The sequence below is a fragment of the Lygodium microphyllum genome, chromosome 10, assembly GCF_053477565.2.
Source record: "Lygodium microphyllum isolate KBCC chromosome 10, Lygodium_microphyllum_v1.1.10, whole genome shotgun sequence".
In the NCBI taxonomy this organism is placed as follows: domain Eukaryota; kingdom Viridiplantae; phylum Streptophyta; class Polypodiopsida; order Schizaeales; family Lygodiaceae; genus Lygodium; species Lygodium microphyllum.
The window spans coordinates 103,392,757-103,416,549 of NC_141144.1; the positions used below are offsets into that span (position 1 = coordinate 103,392,757).

General features: G+C 43.4%; 1 protein-coding gene across 1 annotated transcript in view; it reads right to left on the reverse strand.

Annotated features, from left to right (window-relative positions):
* Positions 1-23,793, reverse strand: part of PEX6 (peroxin 6) — a 117,609-nt gene that overhangs the window by 51,827 nt on the left and 41,989 nt on the right. Inside the window, exons 5-6 of the mRNA XM_087686698.1 lie at positions 15,890-16,091; positions 15,565-15,789 (exon numbers count right to left, since the gene is read on the reverse strand). Of these exons, the coding sequence (XP_087542824.1) occupies positions 15,565-15,789; positions 15,890-16,091 (427 nt within the window). The remainder of the gene's footprint in view (positions 1-15,564; positions 15,790-15,889; positions 16,092-23,793) is intronic.

The following is a 23,793-nucleotide window of genomic DNA, read 5'->3' on the forward strand; positions in this document are numbered from 1 at the left end:
AACTCCCATCTATGGCAGTGTCCCTGGGTCCACTGTGCTTGTGAGTAATCTGGAGTGGGAATCCTGCTCAAATGCTGTCCAATGATGAGAAAAGAGTAGCTCCCATGAACATCCTCATAGCCACATGTTGGGCCTCTATCTATGTGACCCATGCTACAACCCCCCAGGTAGCCACCAGGGTCTCTGTTGTGCCATGAAAATCCATCATGAGGGCTCTCCTCAAAACCTCATGGGCTCTAGGGCAGTCCCATAAGCAATGTCTCTGTGTGTCTGCTAGATCGCAGCATCTCATGTATGCTACTAGGTCCCTGCCGTATTCAAGCCACATGCCAACTACTCGGCTCCTCTAAGCTACAAGCCATATGAAGAGAGAGATCTTCCTAGGCCTGAAGCTATCATGTAGCCTCCTCCAAAAGTCACCTAGGAACTCCTCTATGATTCTGTCACCAGGTGGTGATACTTTTTGCAGTTGCTTTCCTTATTTATTTATATAAATATTTTATTTTTCTTTTATTTAGTTGTTGTTGCTTTTTACCCCCAGAGTTCTCTTGGATTAAGCCGGGATCTTTGCATGGCCAAAAGAGGCAGCCATTGGGACAAATTGAACTAATGGTTTGTCTGAGCCTTGGGACCGGATTGAATGGGCACTGAAGAATAGAATTACCAATGGTTTGGGACTGTGTGCTTAGCCACTAGACATGGTGCAGGACAATGAGCCTGGCCAAGATAGAAGATGCACATGTGAGAATGCCCACAGTGTCGTACAGCTACGCGCACACCATGTAAAAAAAATCTAGTGTGTGGCTTTTTTATTAATTTAGAGAGCCAATGCCATTTTAGACATTGCTGTTAGTGTCCATTATTCAAAAATATTAGATTTTTGGACAAGTTTTAGCCAATTTTTTATATTTTTGATATTATCTCTTGTAAAAATCCATAAGACTATAGACAACTTCAAGATTTTTTTTCTTGGCAAATAAAATGTGGCTGATTATATTACTCAAAGAAACTGATTACAACGGAGTGCTCATGCTCAACAGACTAGCTGGAGATTATGCAGATACATCATGAATACAAGCCTCTCAAGGCGGTCTGGGGGAAATGGGGGCAAGAAGCCATGGAGGGGGGGGTATATCGCCATCTGGGGCTGCCTGCCTGCATCACGAAAAACAGGTCCTGGCAGCCCCAGGTATGCATGAAGTGACCACGGAGCTCTTGACGAGCCCTGGACTCGCTCTGCACCTGATCCCAACGGCCATGGAGGGAGTGGATGATGGAGGTCCAGAGCTTTGCTAAGGTCGCCTGTGCTGAAGTCTCTCTCCGCTAAAAGTTTCCTGACACTGCGCCTTCCAGATATGCCATCTAGTAAGACTCCCTATGATCTCCCATACCTCAGGGCGGTCTGTTGTGGGCTCCAGTACCTGGCGGATGGATAGAGCCTCCAAACCGACCACTATGCACGACCCTGCCTCAATGATGAATATCATGTCCTGCATCCCGACCTCATACAGAAGGTGATGGCCCTAGCTGACTGCCTGCCAGCAGAAAGCTCCCCATGAGATACATCCAAGGCTGGGTGCTGTACGGCAAAGGATGCGGCATGCTCCTCTCCACACGAGCTGTGCCTCCTCACATGACCAAAGGCAGTGCTTTCGGTTTCCAAAGGCTGCTATGTGCAACGCTTACAAGCTCCCTCCTTTTGCATCTAGGTAACCCAACTTCCCACCGCCAAGCCTCCATGTGCGACCAGCCATAAGAAATACGATACCCTCCTCGGCCTACAGCTATCCCATACGCGGCGCCAGAAGGTCCGTCGGAACGGCTCCGTGATGCTCTGCTCCGCCCAGTGCCTGGTACGTGATGCCGCCCAATCCATATCCTCCTGCATGAGTACGTGTCTGCCAATCCTGGCAGTGTACTCCAGGAACCTCGATGGCTTCTTGGCAACTGCAATGGTCGGCCATAGCCACTCTTCTGGATCCCACGCAAGCTCAACAAGTGGTCTGCACTCCCAGATCCAAAGGCGCCACTCCCTAAGCTCCTTCTAGAAAACATAGAGGTCCAATCGCCATGTCTTCCCCTGAAGGCCCTCCACCGGAATTCTCCTCCACGAAATGACAGCTATCCCCTCATCTTGCTGTCCTCTGTCAAGGGTCAAACGCACCCCCTTGTGAACGATGAAGAAAGTCCCTTGCGGCACGCCGCCCACTCTACCTGCTACCTGTATGGGGATGCCTGCTGGTGAAACCTAGCAACCCATACCTCTCCAGGCTCTATCGGCACTCGTATCCGGGGAGCAACCCACTTCAGAGGTATTGCTGCGTCTATCTCCCTTCGCCTCAACTCCACTCCTCTCTGGCAGCCTGATACTCGCTGCAGCATCTCCTTGTCCGCCATCGTGTACACCTCCCGCCATGTCCTCATAGTACGAGCCAAGCCGACCTCCCAACCAGCCCACTGGATGTGGGGGCTCTCGCCAATCGGTGCCTCTTGATCTTTGACCTGGGGGTTCTAGATCACGGGCTGACGGTCTATCTCCTCTCCTCTTGGCAGTCTGGGAGGCTCTGGATTACGGCCTTATGGAGGCCCTCCCACACACCGAGTAAGCTGCGTAGAAAAGGTGATCTGGGGGGGGAAGGGGGGGGGATCTGGGCTGACGTGAAGATCCATCTCAGGGACGGCCTCCACTCACCGCCAAGCCTCGGTCTACAATCCTGAAGACCCTCCTACAATAGGACATTCCAGGTCTGCCCTCTCGGTGTAAGGCCACGGACAACTAGCTTGCCCAAGAGGGCCATACTCTGAAATTCTAGGTTTATGATTCCAAGCCCTCCCTCTGACCGATGCCGTATGATGGTCGCCCACGCCACCTTGGCCCGAAAATCCTTGGAGCCGTCTAACCCGGACCAAAGGAAGTTCCGCACTAGGCGACAAAGCTGCACTACGCAGGATGAGAAGCACCAACACGAGGCGATGTACCAGGCCGTCGCTACGAGGACCTGGTTAACCACCAAGGCTCGGCCGGCTAGTGAGAGGCGAGCCGTGCTCCAGTAGGTCAACTTCCTCTGAATAGAATCAGAGAACTGGAAAAAACTGCTAGGCAAGAGTGATGTCGAGTCCCACCTGGAACCCTAGGTACTGGACGGTCTGCTCACCCATCTAAATCCTATTGTGAACGCCCCACTCTGTGCTAGCATCCGGATCTATAAGGAAACCAACTAACTTTCGCTAGTTGATTTTCGCTCCCGCTGCAGAACAGAACACCTCAAGAGCCACCTCACTCTCTCCAGCATCAACTCATCGTCCTCTATGTAGAGTGCTATATCATCTGCATACTTTGAGTCTAGCAACTCAGTCTCCTCTCTCACGGGAAGTCAGAGGCCGCGTAATCCGCTCACACGGGACCTAGGAAAGTGAGACATCGCCTTTGCAAAGAGTAGAAATAGATACGGGGCCAAGGAGCAACCCTACCGAACCGATCTCTCCAGCCGAATATCTCCCCTCGCCTACCACCTATGAGAACCCTGCTGGTGGCCAATCTGTAAAGTGCGGCGACCCCGCAAATCCAAGCCTAGGGAAAACACAACCTCACTATGGTGCCCTCTAGGAAATCCCAGTCCACCCTATCATAAGCTTTCTCGAAATCCAAGAGTAGTCCGGCCAATCTCTGCCCACAGTGCTGAGCCCACTCTGTCGCCTCAAACAAGATGAATACATTGTCTAGGATACTCCTATCCTACACAAAGCCTGTCTGTGTGTCATGGATGATGTCTTGCGGCATGGAGTGTAGTCGCCTAACAATCATCTTTGCTAGTGCTTTATAGGCCACTGACAATAAGGTGATCGGTCTCCACTGGGAAAGCTCCAATTGGTCTCCCTCTTTGGGGAGAAGACTGATAAGGCCTGCCGAAAGGCTCCCTGGCATCTGTCCTGAAGTGAAAATCTCCTGGAAGGCCATCAGTAGGAGGTCCTTCACCACTTCCCAGTAGATAGTAAAGGAGGCCTTAGAGAGGCCATCCTCTCCCGGGCATTTCTGCCCGTCCTGTGTATGGAAAGCCTTCTCAAGTTCCTTCTCTGTGAAGGGGGCTAGGATGGAGCGCCCCATCTCCTCTGTGACAAGGGACGGGATGTGATCCTAGACTTACTGCCTACATCGCTATCCTCTAGCTGAGGCTGTCTCTTGCTAGAAAAGGCATCTGTAGTAGTCAGTGGCAATCTCCATCACCTCATTTGGGCTAGAACAAGTCCTCCCATACCTATCTCGAAGGCTGCGTATCTGCTCTCCTAAGGTGCGAGGCTGGTGCACCTCGAAAAACTCCCTGCACATCATGTCCCTCTTCCACGCCCAAAAAGATGCTGAGATGCGGAAAGAGAACTCAGAGCGCCTGTCCTCTAGGCCAGCAATGGCTGCTCGCACTCGCATCTCCTGTGCATGGAGGGTGGGATCCCCTGGTGCCTCCCGTAGTAATCTTTGTGTGGCTGCAAGGTCCCGCCGGAGTGCTCTCTCCTCCTCCCAACACTACTGCCTGGACTATATGGCTGCCTCTTGGACAATTCTACTCGACTCGGCTAGGACCTCTACAACCTCCTCTATGATCCGGTCCCCCTGCCCCACTCCCTAGTCCAGAGTTGCTCTATTTGTCTCGTCACCTCCTCCCTTCTATAGATCTAGTCAGGGATCCGACAGGATCGAGTGTCTAGGGCAGATGCTAGGGGATCTAGTGTTAGGAGAACCGGGCAATGATCGGACAACGTGGTGCACCCCAACTGCCCTGATAGTTTCTGCCTCTGTCCTCTTGGTCCTCCAAAGCCTCCAGGTTGTTGAAGTCTCCTCCAATGATCCAGGAGTCCACCTCTGGGAGTCCATCCGCGATCTTCACCCAGAACCTACTGCATGCCCTAACCTCCGTAGGGGCATAGACATCTCGTCACCTCCTCCCTTCTATAGATCTAGTCAGGGATCCGACAGGATCGAGTGTCTAGGGCAGATGCTAGGGGATCTAGTATTAGGAGAACCGGGCAATGATCAGACAACGTGGTGCCCCCCAACTGCCTTGATAGTTTCTGCCTCTGTCCTCTTGGTCCTCCAAAGCCTCCAGGTTGTTGAAGTCTCCTCCAATGATCCAAGAGTCCACCTTTGGGAGTCCATCCGCGATCTTCACCCAAAACCTACTGCGTGTCCTAACCTCCGTAGGGGCATAGACATTGAGGACTCCAAGGCACGAGTCCCCAATATCCAATCTAATCCATAGAACCCTCCCTGCCACTATCATCCCATGGTCTCGTACACAGGCAGTGAGATTCGGGCCAATAGAGGTGCATACGTCTCCACTCCTGTCGTGGGCACCTATGGCGTGCTCCCAGTAATTGTGCGAGCTGCCCAAGAGTACCTTCCCTACCACTGGGCTTGGGAGGGAGTGAGCTTGTGCTCCTGTAGAAGTAAAATGTCAATCCGTCCGGCAAGGGCAAGCTGCAGCTCCTGCCAAGCAATCAACTTTCTGGAACCACGTGCCCCATTGTAGTGGAGACTATTTACATTCGAGGATGCAAGGTGTAAGCTCATGGGAAAACCTGCAACTGACCGAACAGACATCTGTTCGGTGTGGAGGCTGCTGATGAGGATGAGCAACTATGGGGCACGCAAGTATGCTTTGCCGCAGGTCTGGACGGCAAACTCCAATCCCCCATGGTGACCCTCGGCTTGGACCATAGGAGTGATAGATGCTCCAGGTGATACTATCAATGCATCTATCAGCCATGCTGAGAGTCGTGACTCCGTACACTGGTAGAAATAGGCCGCTTGTGCCAGGGGCCACTCGATCACATCTCTCGAAGCCCTCCACTATGGAGGGGCTCGAAAGATAATGCTCAAGTGTGGGACCTCGGCACCAGCCCACTAGTTAATGTCCATCATGTAACTAAGCCATTGCTATGCAAACAGTGGTAGTCCTTTTCCCATCCACTGGGAGATGTGGCCCGCCACCTGACTCTTCAACTCCTCTATCTGTGTCGTCGTTCAATCCCCTAAGTGAGAGGACTGAAAGAAAAAAGAGTAGTTTGGTCCATCCGGTAGTGCTAGTAGCTAGCTGGACCTTGCCCCTCCTTGACTTGCGAACCACGAAGATCCCCTCCTCTAGAGCTAGTGGGAACTCTCCGCACTCCGCAACTCTCAGGTAGGACCATGCGCCGTAGCGGAAGAACTCCTGTGGCAACAATTGTGCCTGTCTTGGGAAGGTGTGACGGGCGGCAAAGGTAGATGAGTTGGTGGCTGTGTGGGAGGGGGAAGACTGCTGGTGCGAGGAGGATGTAGACATGTGTGGCTCATCACCTCCTGTGGGAGGAGCGGGAGTGGGTCTGGGGAGGATCACCTGAAACGGGTGCGGATCAGGGGGGGTAGTCGACAAGGGAGATGGTGAGGGGGGGAATAGGGTCGAGGAATGGTGGGATGGTTGGAAGCATGTGGCGGGTGTAGGGGGGGAGGGATTGGTGGCCCTGGAAGGGGGGGGCTCTGGGCCAAGGTCAGTGGGGGGAGCCTAGGAGGTGGGGGAGCGTGGGTGTGGGGGCTGTGGAATCTCAGGTGGGTTAGTCTGTGGCGCGAGTGGTAGCTTTGGGGGACTGTGGTTCTGCCGGGTGGGACGGGTAGGAGGGGCTGTGGAGTGCTCTGCCGAGGAGGCTTCGCTCGCCCTCCTGCACCCTGCTGTCGAGTCTGCAATTGAGGCGCTGGTTGCGGCCCCCCCTGCCGTCTCCCTCTCTATCGTCTCTGGACCCATGTGAAGCCGTCAACGTCCACCTATGGGCCCGTAGCCGCCTTGGCCCCGAAATGCGTACAATCTACTGCCTGATGTCCAAAGTCATGGTAGCGCAGGCACTGACCTAGTTGCCCAGTCACAATGACCTGCTACCTAAACGAGTGATCTCCAGCCTCAATCTCTAGGAACTTTGGTATGCTTTTTGTGTCTTTCACAGCCACTCGTACCTTTGGGACTCCTGCAGCTGTCACTGCATCCACGAAGGAAGCAAGGAGAACTGTGCCAAAAAGCCATCCCAAGTCCTCCACTAACTGGCGGTACTCTTCTGCCAGTGCGGGAAAAAGTAGGGTGACTAGGTGTCTGAGGAAACTGTTATGCAGTGCAAATGACTCCACTGTGAAGCCGCTATACCAGGGAACCATGTAGACGCCCCTCTTCGTGGAGGCATAGGGCGAGCTCTCCATCAACTTACGGGCTGCGTTCGCAAAGGTGAGTCGAACCATGAAGATCCCTCAGCCCATGAGCACTGCCTTCAAGATCTGCATTGTACCAATGCGCAGCATGGAAGAGCCAAACCCTCAACTGGGCCCTCGATGGGGAATGTCCAACGACCTGACCAAAGATCGTTGTTTCTTTTAGCTCCAACTCTGTGGCCCAGACTGCCAAGAGCTCTTGCTCAGAGAGGATGATGCGCGAGGTGTTTGACTGGGGGGCACTCATAGAATGCGCCGGCATCTCACCAAAGGTTTCCATTGCGCATACCAGCTGAGGACCTACCACTCACGCTGTTGCACTGTCGGAGGAGAGGGAGGAAATGTTGCTGCAGAGAAAGGGAGCAACTGGAGGGAAAGAGGGCTGATGTCGAGGAGGAGGGGGAGGGGGATGGGGAATACTTGTTTACACGGTGGGGGAGCTATTGGACACCGCTGTAGTCCAACTCGCAGCAAGGCGAATGAGTGTGTTACGCCTATCGGACAGTGCCGTGAGCCACAGTACAGGAAAAGGCGGGCAAGGGGTTGCCGAGGGGCGGGAAACCGGATCCTCAGGTTGGAGGACACATCGCGGGTTCAGGCGGGGAAACAGGGGACGCAAGTTTCTAGGTGGGGCAACAATGGCGTGTTTGAGGCAGGGGAGGCGAGGCGTGCGCGGAGGGGGGGGGGGGGGGGGGGCCTAGAAGGCGTGGTAGAAAACTTCTAGATTAGGATGATATATAAAATAAAGCATGTAGCTTTCAACCAATTTGAGAGGATTTTATGTAAAAAGAAAGTTTAGCAAAATTGCGCGACGCGCAATCATTGTTTTCAGGCAGTGAACACCACTCTGAAGTGGGAGATGAAGGAGCGATCTAACAGAATTCTGGCCAAGAGTCCTAGTATTTTACCCCCCCTTTTGGAGCCAATGAAGGCATCAGATTGGCGATCTAAGCAGCATAGAGAAAGAACATGCAATTGGAAGCTCTATTAACATCTTCAAGAACTTGGCTTGAAACCTTCAACTCTTCTCTTATCTCTACCATCTCCGAAGTCTAAGCTCTTGAACCCCCATACATTCTTCTCTCTTAAACCCCTGTGATTAACCGTGAAGTAGCTCTTGAACCTTTAAACATTCATTGTAATCTACTTACCTCTTGAAGACACATCTCCATCTATCTTGTCCAGTTTTCTTGTCAAACCCCTGTGGTGACCTTCAACCCTACGGGCTACAACATTGGTGAACCCAGCATGAAGGTTGGTGTAAGAGAATTCCAAGATGGGGGTTTCTTTAGAAAATACTCTACAACAATTGGTGCGCATACTGTAGTAGACTCAACAACAAGAAATCCAAATGTTACGACAACAACAACAAAGGCAAGACGAAGAGAAGATTGATTCCACAGCTATCAAGGCCCTAGAAGAAGTTGGGTAAGAATTAAAACAATTTAATGGTCAAAATGTCTCTGTTTTCATTCGCTTGTATGTTGAGAAAATGCTCTTCTTTGGTGTACCGCAACATACATGGAGTCGCTATTTTGCCAAACTAGCCAAGCATGGTCTTCAAGGAAGAATCCATGGCCTTTTTCAGCAAGATGCGGATTTGGGCTACATTCAAAAAAGCCCTGTGTGAAAAAATTCTTCTTAGAACACTCTAGCCTAATGACGAAGAAAAGTTTCATTGATTAGGTTAAAAAAACCCAACAAAGGTTTAGCTACAACAGCTTTATACCATGAGTTTGAAGTAAATTTGGACAACTTGATACTGAAGACCAACAAAGTATAGAAGGTTAGAAGATTGAATTATTCCTTAAGGCTGCAAATCCCATTTTGCAAGAAAAGCTTGCTTATCGCCTAGAAGATGCTACCTCCGAATCAGGAGTCAAGACTGCATGGATAGATGTTACTGATGCAGTTAACATGATTGCTCGAAGAGAGCGGATGCGACTAAGATTGGGCTCTACTTCAACTTCAACAACTCCATTGATGGAGCTTGTTCCACCTTCAAAATCCCCTATTCCTTTGACTAATCAACCAACTCTTTCTTCTTCTATTTCTTTTAAAAATGATGTCATGGATGAACTCATTAAAAGCATGCGTGACCTTCATCTGAATCTTACAGAAATTAGTTCCAAGGTGGAGAAGCTGGATGTCGAAGTTGAAGAACGAAGACGATCATCAACTCAAAGACCCATAAGAGAATGCTTTAAGAGGCGCTGTATTTGGTGTGACAATCAACAACATGACAAAAGGGAGTGTTCTCCCTTCCTTAAGGCTGAAACACAGAAGCTCGTCTTTTGAAAAGACGGAAAAATTCATGTTGCTAAAACTGGTCTTGGAGCCAAATTTTGGCAATGGTGGAATGAAGAAAAGATTAGAAGACTTAGCTATAAAGAATACCTACGCAGCATTTGATGCAGCTATGTATGGGCTGCAAATTGAACCAACTAAATCAAATTTGAAAGCATGTAAAGCTAATGTACAATCTAAAGTTTGGATACAGGCACTAGATCAAATGGAACGTGGTAAAGCAGCCAAAGAAGATTTGGCTAACGCCAATTAGTGCATTCGAGGAATAACTAGTTGGAAAGAACCGGTAGATTCTTTTTCCGCCTTTGCACATTTGGCTGACATCAATCATAAAGAAGTCTTGATTGAAGAAAAGAGAAGAAGAAAAGATGAACCAGGGCCTTCCTCTTCTAGCCCTCCGAAACGGGTAACTAGAACGCCTGAACAACCAAAGCTTACTGAAAATATAACCCCAGATCAAGAGATGGAAGATGCGCATAAACAAAGAAGACCGAAGTAAAGAAGAAAGACAAGCAGCCAAGCTACAAATTGTAGTCTGACATAGAATCTGCAACCGATCTTAAACGAGTCCTAGAAGAACGAATTTTGGGAAGCAAAATTGAATTCACCTTGGGCGAAATTCTTGGAATTGCCAAACGTGAATTCCATGATGTAATTATTACTGTAATCAAAAGAAAAAAACAATATGTTGGTGATGAAGCTGAAGAAACAGTGCATGTTATTTTGCAAGTTCTTCGAGTTTTTGTGCAGGATGAAGAGAAGCTGACTTCACAAGAAATTCATCTTGAAGCAGTTAAAGAATTAATTGCAGCAATTGAAGCTAAAGATAAAGAAAGCATGAATGCAAAAATTAAAGAAGTGAAAGCTGAAAATGTAATGGTCGGCTGGTCCAAACCAGTTGGATAGCCCACCTCTCAAAAAGAAGGTTGTCCACAGCACATGCATGAGGAGGAAGAGGCTCGGTTCATTCCAAGAGTCACTACTCCCTTATGCAATGGGCAAGAGCAACAACAGAGACAGTCGTCAAAATTGAAGAAAAAGAAACACCATGTATTGCACTCTTAAACCATAGTAACGAGTCTATGAAAGTGGCGGATGGCCCATAGATGTTGATCCAAGTTGGCAAATGAGAGCTGCAAACAACTCTTTTGGAGAGTTATATACTACATGTCCTAATATGCAGGTAACTATTGGAGATATAAAAGACAATTTTCACTTTTTTGCTCAAGACTCTTATAGTTACCCTATCATTCTTGGGCAACCTTACATTTCTGAAGCCGGCTTGGAAACAAAAGCTCTCGATGATGGTTCTTCCTAAGCTCTAATCCGAAGCAAGGATAATGAACGAGCTGTCCAATTTCTTACGGTGTGTGTTAACCATCATCGAAATAGAGATTGACTGTGTGATTATCATGTGCCTCCTAATGCCCGAGAATTCAAGGGTTTTCGGGCTGCACTGCCGTAAAAGGAGGCTATGGCAATGCATCATGTAAAAAGATTAAACCTCCTTATCCTACAGAAACTGTGTCTCTAGCAAATCTGTATGTATGTACTGCCAATAGTATAGGCTGTTATAAGTCTCTTCCAGCCATGACTAAAGCTGAAAGAAAATATTTATATCATGTAAAAAGGGTGCTGAAAACTTACGAGATGATGGCTGAAAATGAAGATATTTCGAGCATTTTTTTTGGATTGATTACTGCTGACACATTGGTTGCGAGCTAGCTCCTCGCTAGTCTTTTGTATCCCAACACCAACCATCTGGTCGCACAGATTCTTAATCCGAGTGATGAATGCTTCAGCTATCTCTCCTTCAGCAAACTTCTTCGCTGCTAGTTGATTCTCCAAGTTTTGAATCCTTATTTGGTTTCCTGTTTCATACTGACTCCTCAGTACATTCCAAGCCTCTGATACTTTGGTTGTATGCTGAATCAAAGTCAGAACACAGTCAGAACAACTTGTAACTAAGGCACACAATGCATCTGCATTCCTTCGTTTCAAAGCTCGTAGAAGATCTGCATTCGGAGGAATCATCACACTAGGATTTGATGGGTTGGGGGTAGGCTGCGGTTCTACATTAGTCCCCAGCACAGTCTCCAAAAGCTTATAAGAATCAAGGATAGTTGTAATTTTGAATTTCCACAAGGTATAGTTTGTACCATCTAACTTTCCTTCGCTGAAGGTTGAATCCTCAGTATTTGAATAGCTGATATAGTAACACCACCTCCTGCACCGCTTCCTAATGCGCCAGAACCGCTTCCGGAAGACGACATTGTTCCTCTTTGCTATTGAAGCCTTTGCCTCTTGCGCACTCTTCGATCCCTAGAGCCCCTTGGGCTCTGATACCATGTAAAAACTACACGGCGCAGCGAACAGAATTTGAGAAAGAAATAGAGATAGAGAGTACACAACAGATAAGAGCAAAATTAGGAAATTTCTTTAGCTCCAAACAACTGATACAGAGGTGGCTCTCTCCACCCGTGCGCTTCCACAGTGAAGCTTAGATGGCGATCTAGACAGAAGATAGGTGAAGAGCTTAACTTAAGGCTAGCTAGAACAACTCTAACTGGGTGAAAGATGGATAATCGATGGCTGTGAAGGGGTTTAGCTTTTATAGCTTGTGAAGGCGATTAGGTCGACATGATCGACCTACCATATGAGCCTCCACTAGTCAGCCAGGAAATATTTCCTTTACCATCAGGCCAGGGGCGCTGCCCACGGAAGCAGCCCCTGGACCCCAAAATAGGGGCCCTTTTTAACTCCCTTACCCCGCAACTCGATGCAATGTGCCTTGAGGTGCTACCAGCTTAACTACTCAGTCCAACCCAAAGATTAGACCCACAATGGTCACCTTTCTGCCATCCGGTCACATAGACCTCATCTGATATAGAAGTCGGGACTCAAGCAATGTTCGGGCTCACATTTGGCTTCTCCTCATAATGGGAACCTTACAACTTTGAGCACCATGGATCATTGGTGGCACCTTATGAGGGTGGGGCGTTGAGCATATCTAATAATACATGCCTTGCAAATGTACATTACATGTAAATATACATTCCATGTACTCTATACATACCAATGGCCTAGCAAATGCACAGTTTTTAACTTTCAAAGCCTAGGTGGAAACCATACACATCTATATACCAACTCACAATGGCTAGTACATTGAATAGCGATCCCAATGGTGACAAAAATACTATCAGCACACAATATCCTAGATGCAAACCAAGTATATCTAAGATCCACAATTCATAACTAAGCTATCCATCATCAAGGGAGTTGAGATGCAACCTCCCCCTTGGGTATCCGGTAATACTCTGGACCTTTTCTACTACACCTTGTTGGCCCCAAAACTAATGCCACTTGTGGTATTTCTTTAACTTGAATTGCTAACAAGCTGAGATTTCATAATCTCCTTTACTGATCCAAAAGCCCCTTGCCATACAAAAAATCAACAAGCACCTCGAGCCAATTGCCCCTTGATTTTCACCCAAGACTTGCTCTAAAGTAACCATCAACTAGCCAAATATTGCCCCAATCCACAATGAATGAATTGACATCTGAAATCCCCGACAATTCCTTGAATTTCAGATTCTAATTTCAGTCTACAATGCCCTTGATTGATGGCACAGGTTCCAAGGTGGCTGCTAAATCCTAATTTTTGCCAAAATTTAGGGTTTACAACAGAAATTCTCTTCTTGTCCACCAAATTTGGATCTAATCTTCTCCAAATGACTAAGAAACATTGAGAATGACGGAGCACATGCTGGAGAAGGTGAGAGAATTCTGAGAGGAAAGAGAAATCCGAGATTCTTTACGAGAAAGCGCCAAAATCTGCTTGCTGCCCTGTTCAGACTGCATTAAATGCAGTCACCGCTGCCCTGAAGGCCTAAATATTGTCGCTTGATCAGCTATGCTGTCTCAACCCCTAGGAAGAGTTCTCATGCTGTCGACTGCCTCCTATAGGCTCCAGATGGCTTTCCCCTGCTGCAATGGCTGTTTTCTGCACAGGAAAATGGACCAGCAGCAGCTCCTTCACCTTGCATATTTGATTCTTAAATTAATCAAATGTTACTAGCAAGATTAAAGCATCTGAAAAATTTCACATCCCCATGACAGCAACAATCTCAAATGATACAACTCTTCCATATTCCTCAAAAATGGCCGCTCCATAATGGCCCTAACTTAGCCTAGATCCATCTTAATTCCCTCTTTTGAGATAATATGCCCTAAATATTTGAACTCTTCTACAAAGAATTAACGAGATGGGATCTTAATAATTGGAACATCATTCTTAAATGTCTCACATGCTTCTTTTCAGATTTACTATAGGTTAGAATATCATCAATCAAGACTACCACAAATTGACCTAGAACACTATTCGTGAGCTTCATGAATGTGACGGGTGTATCAGTAAGACCAATGGCATTATCAAAAACTTATAGTATCTTTCTTCCCTATATATGAACCTTTATATATCCCCTTCTTGTTCTTAGGACAGTTCCAATGATTTCCAATAAATAACTAAAGTACAATTTTTCTTTTGTTGTCATCTCATTGTTCTCTAAGCATAGTTAAACCCCTTTATTTTGTTAATTTACAAATGTTAGTTGCTTTTTATATTTATTGCAAATAAATTTTCTTTTAAATGTCTCCCTAGGTCTAGCTGTGTCTAATTTCTTAGCCTTAGACTCCAACTTGGTGCGGCTCATAAATGCACCCCAGCATAAATTATATTCATAATGCAATGCAAAATTGAGACACTTCTCAAGTATTGAACACAATATGCTTGACTTACCTTTTATAGCCCTTGTCTAGCCCCCAAATGAATACCCTCATCTTCTAGAAGTCATCGATTCCCTCCAATTTGAGGATTATCTTGCAATACTCTGCAATGTATTTCAACAAGGGTCTACCCTTTTGCATAACCTTATCCCAATCTTCCCAGCGTCTTCCATTTTAGCTTCTAGAAGGAATTCCCTCAAGAAGACGGTTTCAAAGTTAACCCAATCTTCAAGAGTTTTGATGGCCTCTTCAATGATTCACCACCACTTATATGCTTTTGACCAGAATGACACGGTAGCCTCAACCACCTAATTGTATAATTATTCCTATCATTGTCTTACCCATTAAATTGTGGAGGTTTCAAGTCCTTAAACACAAGGTTATACCTTATCCTGAATGGCTGTTCTCTTGGTTGAGCATCAGTGGAAACAACGATAGGATCCCTACTCACACTGCCAACGTCCTTTGATGTTGAAGGTGTGTCAGGCTCTAGGGTGTAGACCTTGTGTTTTGCATCTCTTTTTCTTTACCCTTACACTTATTGGCTAATTCTACTAAGGTCACCAGCTAGGATTTCATTGTAACTATAGCATCTGCATGAACACGTGCAATTGCACTTATATATTGTCTACTTGAGTAGTTAAAGTTTCATGTCATTCTTGAATAGCAAATTAGTCCTCCCAATTTTTCTCAGCCCCTTTGTAATCAACTATAAGGTTGATCCTTTGTGCTTAGTAGCAAAGGTCTTTCAGCAAACAAAAGCGCTCATCCTTAGTACTGTCCTTCCATGCATCTGGCCTGAAAACAATCATCCACCCCCATCAACTGATTGGAGTGGGGCCTAAATTGACCCACACATTTCATTTAAAAACTTGTTGCTAAGATCATCCCAATCCAGGTTTTGCCTCTGAGAAAAGTGTTGCAACACCACATTGACTTCTCTCTCAGGACTAGAAACCTCTAACTTAGAAGCCCAAGCTTTTGACAACTGAATCAAGACACGACAGGTGTAGTTATCCTTCAAAGACAACATGGGACCAAGCAACACCAAATAGAAGTCAAAAAATCCTAGTGGTCCAAACTCCCCCCTCTCTCAAAGCTCTGCTCCTAAAGGAGTCCCACCATAGAAAAAAGCTCTGATTTACAACAATTTGCAAGGGTAGAGCAGAAAACATAAGGGAAAGGAACATAGAATCATTACAGAATTGCCTTCTCTAGTAACCAAGTGCATAAAGGGTGTACTAGCAAACCTCATTTTCCTTTAAATCTTTTTGCTGAGACACAATATTGCAGTTCCTGTCAGGGTGAAGAAAATGATGAAGGAGCTCCGATCGCTGCTGCTCATCTGGGGATTTCATGGTTACCTCATGAGTAAAACATCTACGCAGAGGGGCTGTCAAAGTCTCTGTGCTTTCAGCAGTGGCAACAACAAGAACAAGTCCAGGCTTATGTCCTTGAAAATGAACGGTAAACTTCTGGTATACATGCAAAAAATAGACAACAGTTTAACAGGGCCACACATTGACACCCATTACAAGGTTAAGTATTCTTGGAACAGACCATAAAATTTCATACTTGTTCTCGATCCTCATGTATTTCAGGGAGAAACTGAGTGGTTCCTTCATCAATCAGTGTGTTCAAATTAGCATATACAGAGTCACGAAGAGCAGTGCCCACTCTTGACATAGCTCCACCACTGTCACTTCTGGCGGATGCTGATATATGAGTCTTGCCCAAGGCTTCAAAACGCCTCAGCAACAGCACTGAAGGAGCATATCTGCACATCAAGGTGGTTTCGTACGTTTAGCACTATACATTCAGTATGTGAAAATGTAGAGTATGGAACATACAGAAAAAATTTAAGATAAAATATGTTGTTTTGTATGCTCATTAAAAACATACATCTAAAATTATATATAAAATCAGCATAGACACGAGTAAAATGTGCAACTTAAAGATAGATCATGGAAAGTACAAAGTTTCATGAATTAAAATTTAGAAAACAATTACAAGGCCATATAAGAGTTGAAACAAGGGTCATGTAACGTGTCCTAGTGCTCCAAAAATATACAAAAGGGCATCTACTATGGCACATGCTATTAAGGACTCAAAATGACAAAATACAAAATGACTTGTGACTCATGAGGGCAACTCATCATTAGGCCCAAATACATTGGAAGGTGGAGAGCCGCTACTATGTCCTTGGACATCTGGATGGGCACTTGTAGCATTGGTCACAGTGGTCATGAAGTGACATAGTGCACTGAGGGCACTGAGGGGTTAGGGCAGCCAAGTCCTATTTATTAAGATTAAATGTTAGCTTAACATTGATTCTAAATGTTGGCCATCAAGGAGTGAGAAGAAGATTCTAATTGTGGAAAGAGAACACAAGGAGAAATTTTTGTCGGGCAAAGAGAGGGAGTCATCCTTTTAAATCAATGAGACACACACACACACACACACACACACACATACAGAGAGATCATTCATTCTGGGAGGGGACCCCTTGAAACTATGCACAGAGGACCATGGTAGTCAGGTCAGAGAGATTGTGATGGCTTTGAACAAATTGTTCATCAATCTGCGTGCCTGTATGGTAGAATTGAGCCATCACAATTACTTGCGTGGCTATTTTCTGGCTGACATGGGGTGCTTGGGGAGGGGGGGACTGGTTGAATCTTTCTAGACTGACTTTTCTATCTAGAAGGCAAGTGAATCACGTGAAACATCCCACTTCCTGTTTTTTTTTTTTTTTTTGTAATTTATTCATTATTGGTTGCTAAAACGTCCTTCTCTAACCATTTGAAATATAAAAGTATTTTCGAAAGGCCTTAAAGCTGCCCCTATTAAGAAACTGGTGCGCAAATCGGATGTTATATGAGTGCGTAGTGAATGCCGAAGATCCCCAAGAACAAAGAACTCTACAATCCTTCATAATTTCAAGTGCAAAAGCAAAAGGGAATTTGCACGATATGAGATAAAACGACAAATTGGGTACAATCTCCCCCCATGCCTTGTGTGAGAGCTTCACAAGGCATGTATTTATAGATTTATTTATCTTCAAGCCCAAAAATAGCCCACTTTACAAATAGCATGCTTTTTGCTTTTGTGTTTGCGTTTGCCCAATTATAGAGTAAGGTGTTTCGGTGCCCAAAAGTCAGGCTGTGCCCAAATATAAATATCAAATAATGAAATATTTAACCAAGCACCTATGCGCATACAAGATAATAAATGTTTTGTTAAGTGCTTTAATAAATAAGCACACTTAAATAAATATTCGCGCCACATCTTTAGTGATAAGACCCACGCCCATCAAAAAAAGTAATTCTTCTAGGTATTTGAATTCACGTCATCACTCGATGCTACCCAATGCCATCGCCGCTTGCTCTACACATCAACTGAAGCATTCACAATTGTTAGAAAATAATTAAATAAAACCCAACAAAAGTGAATACTTAGCATAGGTTGAAACTCTGTCCTGACCTTAATTTAATTCGAGTGTGCACTCTAAACTCGTAAACGTCCATTAATTTAATATATATTTTACAGAATCACCCGCTATGGAATCACCCACCTGCACATTAAATTAATCTGACATCCGAAAAGAACAGGCGTCCTCGTCAACTTCTCGCACAGGAATCCACCTTGTGTACGAGCCCCGGCAAATAAATATAATCACAAAATCCACTGTGGAATATACCTCTTGGCATCATACCCCAGGGGTGGCATAGCAATTATCCTCAATTATTATTAACTCAATGTGGAAAGAGCAGTGAGGGATAAGCACTTAGATCGGGAGTGTGCATCCATTGGGTCTCTTCAAGAAGATGATTTTTAAACTTAACCAAATATCTAAAATATCTACAGCCAGTTCTAGTGGTCATAAAGTCAATGTCTAGAATAGTTTCAGGTTCAAGGATTTCAGTTTCTTCTTCTAACAAAAAAGGGTTTTCCTAGACAGGGTAGACAAGTAATTGGCCTCTGAAAGATTGTTACAAACTGATATGAAAAGTATTATGAATCTTCCAATGTTTGGGTAGTTCTAATTTAAATGCATTATCATTGATCTTGTGAATTATTTTGAAAGGTCCATAAAACCTAGGTGCTAATTTAACAACAAGGTGTTTCTCAATACTTTTCAATACGTAACCAAACATAATCACCAATATTGAAACTCACGGCTTGTCTTTTCTTATTAGCTTGTTTAGTGTATGATTATTAGGCCTTCGTAATCGTGTCTTTGACTTGAACAAAAATAGTAGCATACGTATTAGCAATATCATCAACAGCTTTAACTTTATTCGACAATGATGTAACGGGTTTAGGCAATCTATGTCGATAAATGATTTCAAAATGTACTTTATAAGTAGCTCTATGTGGTGTATTATTGTATGCAAATCAAAGTAGATGTAAATGTGTATCTCATGTTTGTGGTTTAGAAATTGTATATGCACGCAAAAGATCTAGAATTGTACTATTAGTAGCTTCTGTTTGCCCATTGATTTCAGGATGGAATGCAAATAAGAAATCAATCTTAGTACCCAAATTAGCAAACAAAGTAGTCTAAAAATTATTACAAAATCTAAAATCGTAATCGGAAATAATAACTTTTAGCAAACTATCGTTAGAGAAACAAGTCTTCAAGAACAATTGTGCAACTTGAGATACAGTTAATGTTTTTTTGCATAGTAGAAAATATGCTTGTTTACTAAATCGATTTACTATAGTTTAAATCATATCATGATTAGCTTGTGTATTAGGTAAACGAGCTATAAAATCCATTGAAATATATTTCCATGGAGAATCGGGAATTGGTAAAGACATTATTGTTTACCATGATGTCGCTTGACTCTTGGGCAAATTAAACACTCAGTAACAAAGTTAGACATATCAGATTTCATTTACAGCCAGTAAAAATCTTCAACCAATGTTCTTAATACGAAAATAATATCTCTATGACCTTGATATGGAGAACAATGAATTTCATACAATACAAATAATCTAAATAGAACAGTGATACACAATCTTTTCTCATAAAACATAAATCCATCAGAATAAGACAAAGAATCAATTGAAATCTAGTTATTAGCAACTAATTTGTTCTAATCAGCTTGAAAACTGAGGTCATGGTCATAAGTATCCTTCATAGGAGTAAGGAAATCAAAGGATAGAACGGAAATATTATGAATACTTGGTCTTCTACTCAAGGCATCGGCAACATAATACTTTGTTGCTCAGTTTTAATCATAAATTTGGATCCCATCAAATAGTGTTTCCATTGACGTAAGGCTTGAACTACAACTAAGAATTCTTTATCATAGGTGAAATACTTCAACTCAGAAGGTTTAAGTTTGCAACTAGAATAGACTATGGGATGTAAGTCTTGCATGAGAACAGCTCTTATTCCTGATCCACTAGTATCAGTGACTACTAGGAAGAATGGTCAACTAAAATCAAGTAATTGGAAGACAGGTACATGTGTTAAAGCATATTTCAACAAATCAAAAGACTCTTGCTCCTTATCAGACCAACGATACATAACACCTTTCTTTCACAATTTCTTCAAAGGCAATGCAATGAAAAATTTCTCACAAATTTTCTATAAAAGCTAGCAAGGCCTAAGAAAGAACGTAACTCATGCACATTTTTAGAAATTGGCCAATTCAAATTTACCTCTATCTTTTTAGGATCAACGTGAATACTATCAAAATAACGATGTGACCTAAGTATTCAATCTGGATTTGGAAAATTTCACTCTTGTCACGGTTAGTATACAATTTATTTCTTTCAACAATTTGATAACTAAGGATAGATATTCACAATGCTCATTCTCATCCTTACTGAAAACCAAAATATCATCAAAGAAAACAATCACACAATTCTTATACTTCAAAAATATATGATGTATCGTACGACTGAATGTAGTTGATGCATTGGTCAAACCGAAAGGCATAACAAGAAATTCATAATGACCAAATTGAGTTCTAAATGGAGTATTAAAAATGACACGTGTATCCAAGCGTATCCCTTGTAGTTTATTCATGAAGTCGTCGTCCCTAGGGATCGGATATCTATTCTTAACAGTGATTTTGTTTAGGGCACGATAGTCAATGAACATCCTATAGGTGTTATTTTTCTTCTTAACTAATAGGACAAGTGCACCAAAAGGAGAACTACTGGGCCTAATGAATCCTCGTTTCAACATGTGTTTAGATTTCTTTTTATTCAATTTGATTAAGTCTATAAGGTGCTTTACATAGTGGTTGAGAACTTGGGATTATATCTATTTTATGGTCTTCGAGACGTGTAGGTGGTAAACCAAGTGGTAAATCACCAACAAAACAATCTTTAAATTGTGAAAGAAATTGTGCATGTCTATGATGCATCTAATTTCCCTTAGCTTCAATTTCATTCACCCATACTAAATATGATTTACTATCTTTTCTCAATACACATTTAGTATGTGTGTAACTAAGCAGTGGAAAATTATCAAAGATATGCTATCCATGTAATGTAATTTGATTTCTATTAAAATAAATTTTCATAGAATGTGTTGAATAATCTATATCAAGGTTATATTTGTGACGCCAAGGCATTCCTAAAATAATATTACTAGCTTGCAAAGGCACAACCAAGAAATTTCTACGCTCAACATAATCACCGATTTCAACTTCGAACGCTTAGATGTCTGATTTGCAAGTACATATCCAATTTGCTTGGTCACTCGGTGTCCGGTTTGCAAGTACATCTTTAAGCGTTCGAAGTTGAAGTAAGGCACTCCAAAAACGCTCAGTGTATTACGGGATGAATTCATGATCTCTTTGTTGTAGGACATCCCACTATTTGATGGCTTTCTAATGGAATTGAGGCAGAAGGAAATTCTGTAAAAATTTCTTTTGAAAGGCTTCCCAAATAGAGAGACAATCAACACTCTTACGGACAAGAGTTCACCATAATAATGCTATGTCTGCTAAATGGTTAGTGGCGCATTTAAATTTATCTTTTTCAGCATATTGCTCTTTACGAGGATAGTTATCAAACTGACTAATGAAAGCAAGAATAATTTTGCCATCACGTTGCCCATTAAAAATGTGAAATTTAAAATTTCTTTTACTTATCTTGGTCTCTTTCCTAAGAGCTTGTGCGTCGAGTGTCGCATCAATAGTACGTTGAATAGCATCTTAAGATTATGCTCTGTCTTGATCGATAGTGGATTGTTGAAGTGTAACCAATTGTGCCTATAAGTTTTCACAGGTCCTTCGCTCTTCTTGAAGCTGCATCATGATTAGATCCAATTTCTGCTCCATAGTCGGCTCTGGCAAATCGCCTTCACCCATAAAATCGTCTATATTATGATCCAACATCCTAGATTTGATTGAAGATCCGTCGCTCGTCTTCTAGTCACGTGTGAAGATCACCACGAAGTGGCTTCATTTATTAGTATGCCTTTGCTTTTACGATCTTGCTTTTCTCGAGTATGACAATTGAAAACGGTCTTTTTCCAAGCAAAATAGCCTTCTGCATAGACTGCACGTGACAACCTACTTGCTGTAAATCCGTTCAGCCAAGTCGCAGGTGGGAACATGGGCTTGCTGAAACTTCAAAACCGGTTTAAGAGTACCACGGTATAAATGCCTACTATGTAAGAGATTGGTAATTGAAACTTTAAGCTTTAGATTAAGCTTAGTAGCTTAAAGCTTTTGAAAAGCTTAAGCAATTTGATAAATTCGGCCCAGGACAACGGCATGTTTTCGCTGGAGTCACAGCCGGTGAGTACATACTTCCGCCACAAATCGTGAAGTTTTGAAGAGCTTAAGCTCCCTTTAAGCTTCTCGAGCTTATAAACTCAAAATTCATAAAACTCTTGTCTGCTTCTCTGTGAAAAAAAACGACTTGTAAAGAAACTTCATGAGTGGTACTCTACCTCCTGTGAAAAATCCTTCGCGATCAAAGGATAGAGCAGGGGGTTCTTCACCGCCACGAACACACCTGTGTTGTCAGTTTGCCTTTAGAGCATGTTCGTTCTAAGAGCTTCGACTTCGCGCGAGATGACAAGCGATTGGAAGCTCTTGATCTCAATTTCCCTTTGATACCACTGGTATACAGATCGGATGTTGTATGTGTGCATAGTGAATCCCGCAAGGTTCCCAAGAACAAAGAACTCTACAATCCTTCATAATTTCAAGTGTAAAAGCAAAAGGGAATTTGCACGACATGAGACAAAAAGACAAATTAAGTATAATCTCCCTCCATGCCTTGTGTGAGCAGTACTTCACAAGGCATGTATTTATAGATTTATTTATCTTCAAGCCCAAAAATAACCCACTTTACAAATAGCATGTTTTTTGCTTTTGCATTTACGTTTGTCCAATTATTAAGTCAGGCGTTTGAACGCCTAAAAGTCAGGTTGTGCCCAAATACAAATATGAAATAATGAAATATTTAACCGAGCGCCTATACGGATACAAGATAATAAATATTTTGTCAAGTGCTTTAATAAATAAGCGCACTTAAATAAATATTGGCGCCACGCCTTTAGTGATAAGGCACGTGCCCATCAAAAATAGTGATTCTTCTAGGCATTTGGATTCACGTCATCGCCTAATGCTATCCAACTCCATTGCCGCCTGCTCTACACATCAACTAAAGTATTCACAATTGTTAGAAAATAATTAAATAAAACCCAACAAAAGTGAATACCTAGCAATCTTCAGCTACAAAATAATGAAATAGGTTAGAACTCTGTCCTGACCTTAATTTAATTCGAGTGCACACTCTAAACTCCTAAACGTCCATTAATTTAATATGTATTTTACGGAAACACCCACTATGGAATCACCCACGTGCACACTAAATTAATCTGACACTCGAAAAGAACACGTGTCCCCGTCAACTTCTCACGCAAGAAATCCACCTGGTGTACGAGCCTCGGCAAATAAATATAATCACGGAATCCACCGTGGAATATGCCTCCTCGCATCAGAAACTACTTTTTCTGTTCACACACTTCATTTAAGGTTTCGCAATGATAGCTCCAAAAAGGATTTGCGTCCACATTTTAGTCACTTGTTTCTCTAGGCATCCACACAATGGTGCGCCACCCTAGACAACACCCAAAGATAATGTATCCATGGTTACTGATAGACTTTAAATTGCTTCTCTGATGTCTGTCAATGTCCATTTCTTGTTTACTAATAAACACATTCGATCCTTATCCTTCAAGTAGTCAATCATTGTAAAGTGATCATTCCTTTCTTCAAAGTCCAAAGGTATCCATGCACATTGTGTCTTCTTCCATCACTTATATTGAAAAGAAAGATGTCATATTTGCCTTCAAATGTTATACTATAAGATACCAAGTTCCTTTGAACAACTTCAAAGAAACAAATTATCTTTGTGTATTTTCTCCACTACACTAAATCCCATAGGTTTTGAGAGTCTAAGACATGCCTCATCAAGTTTGACCAAGTAGTGTAGTT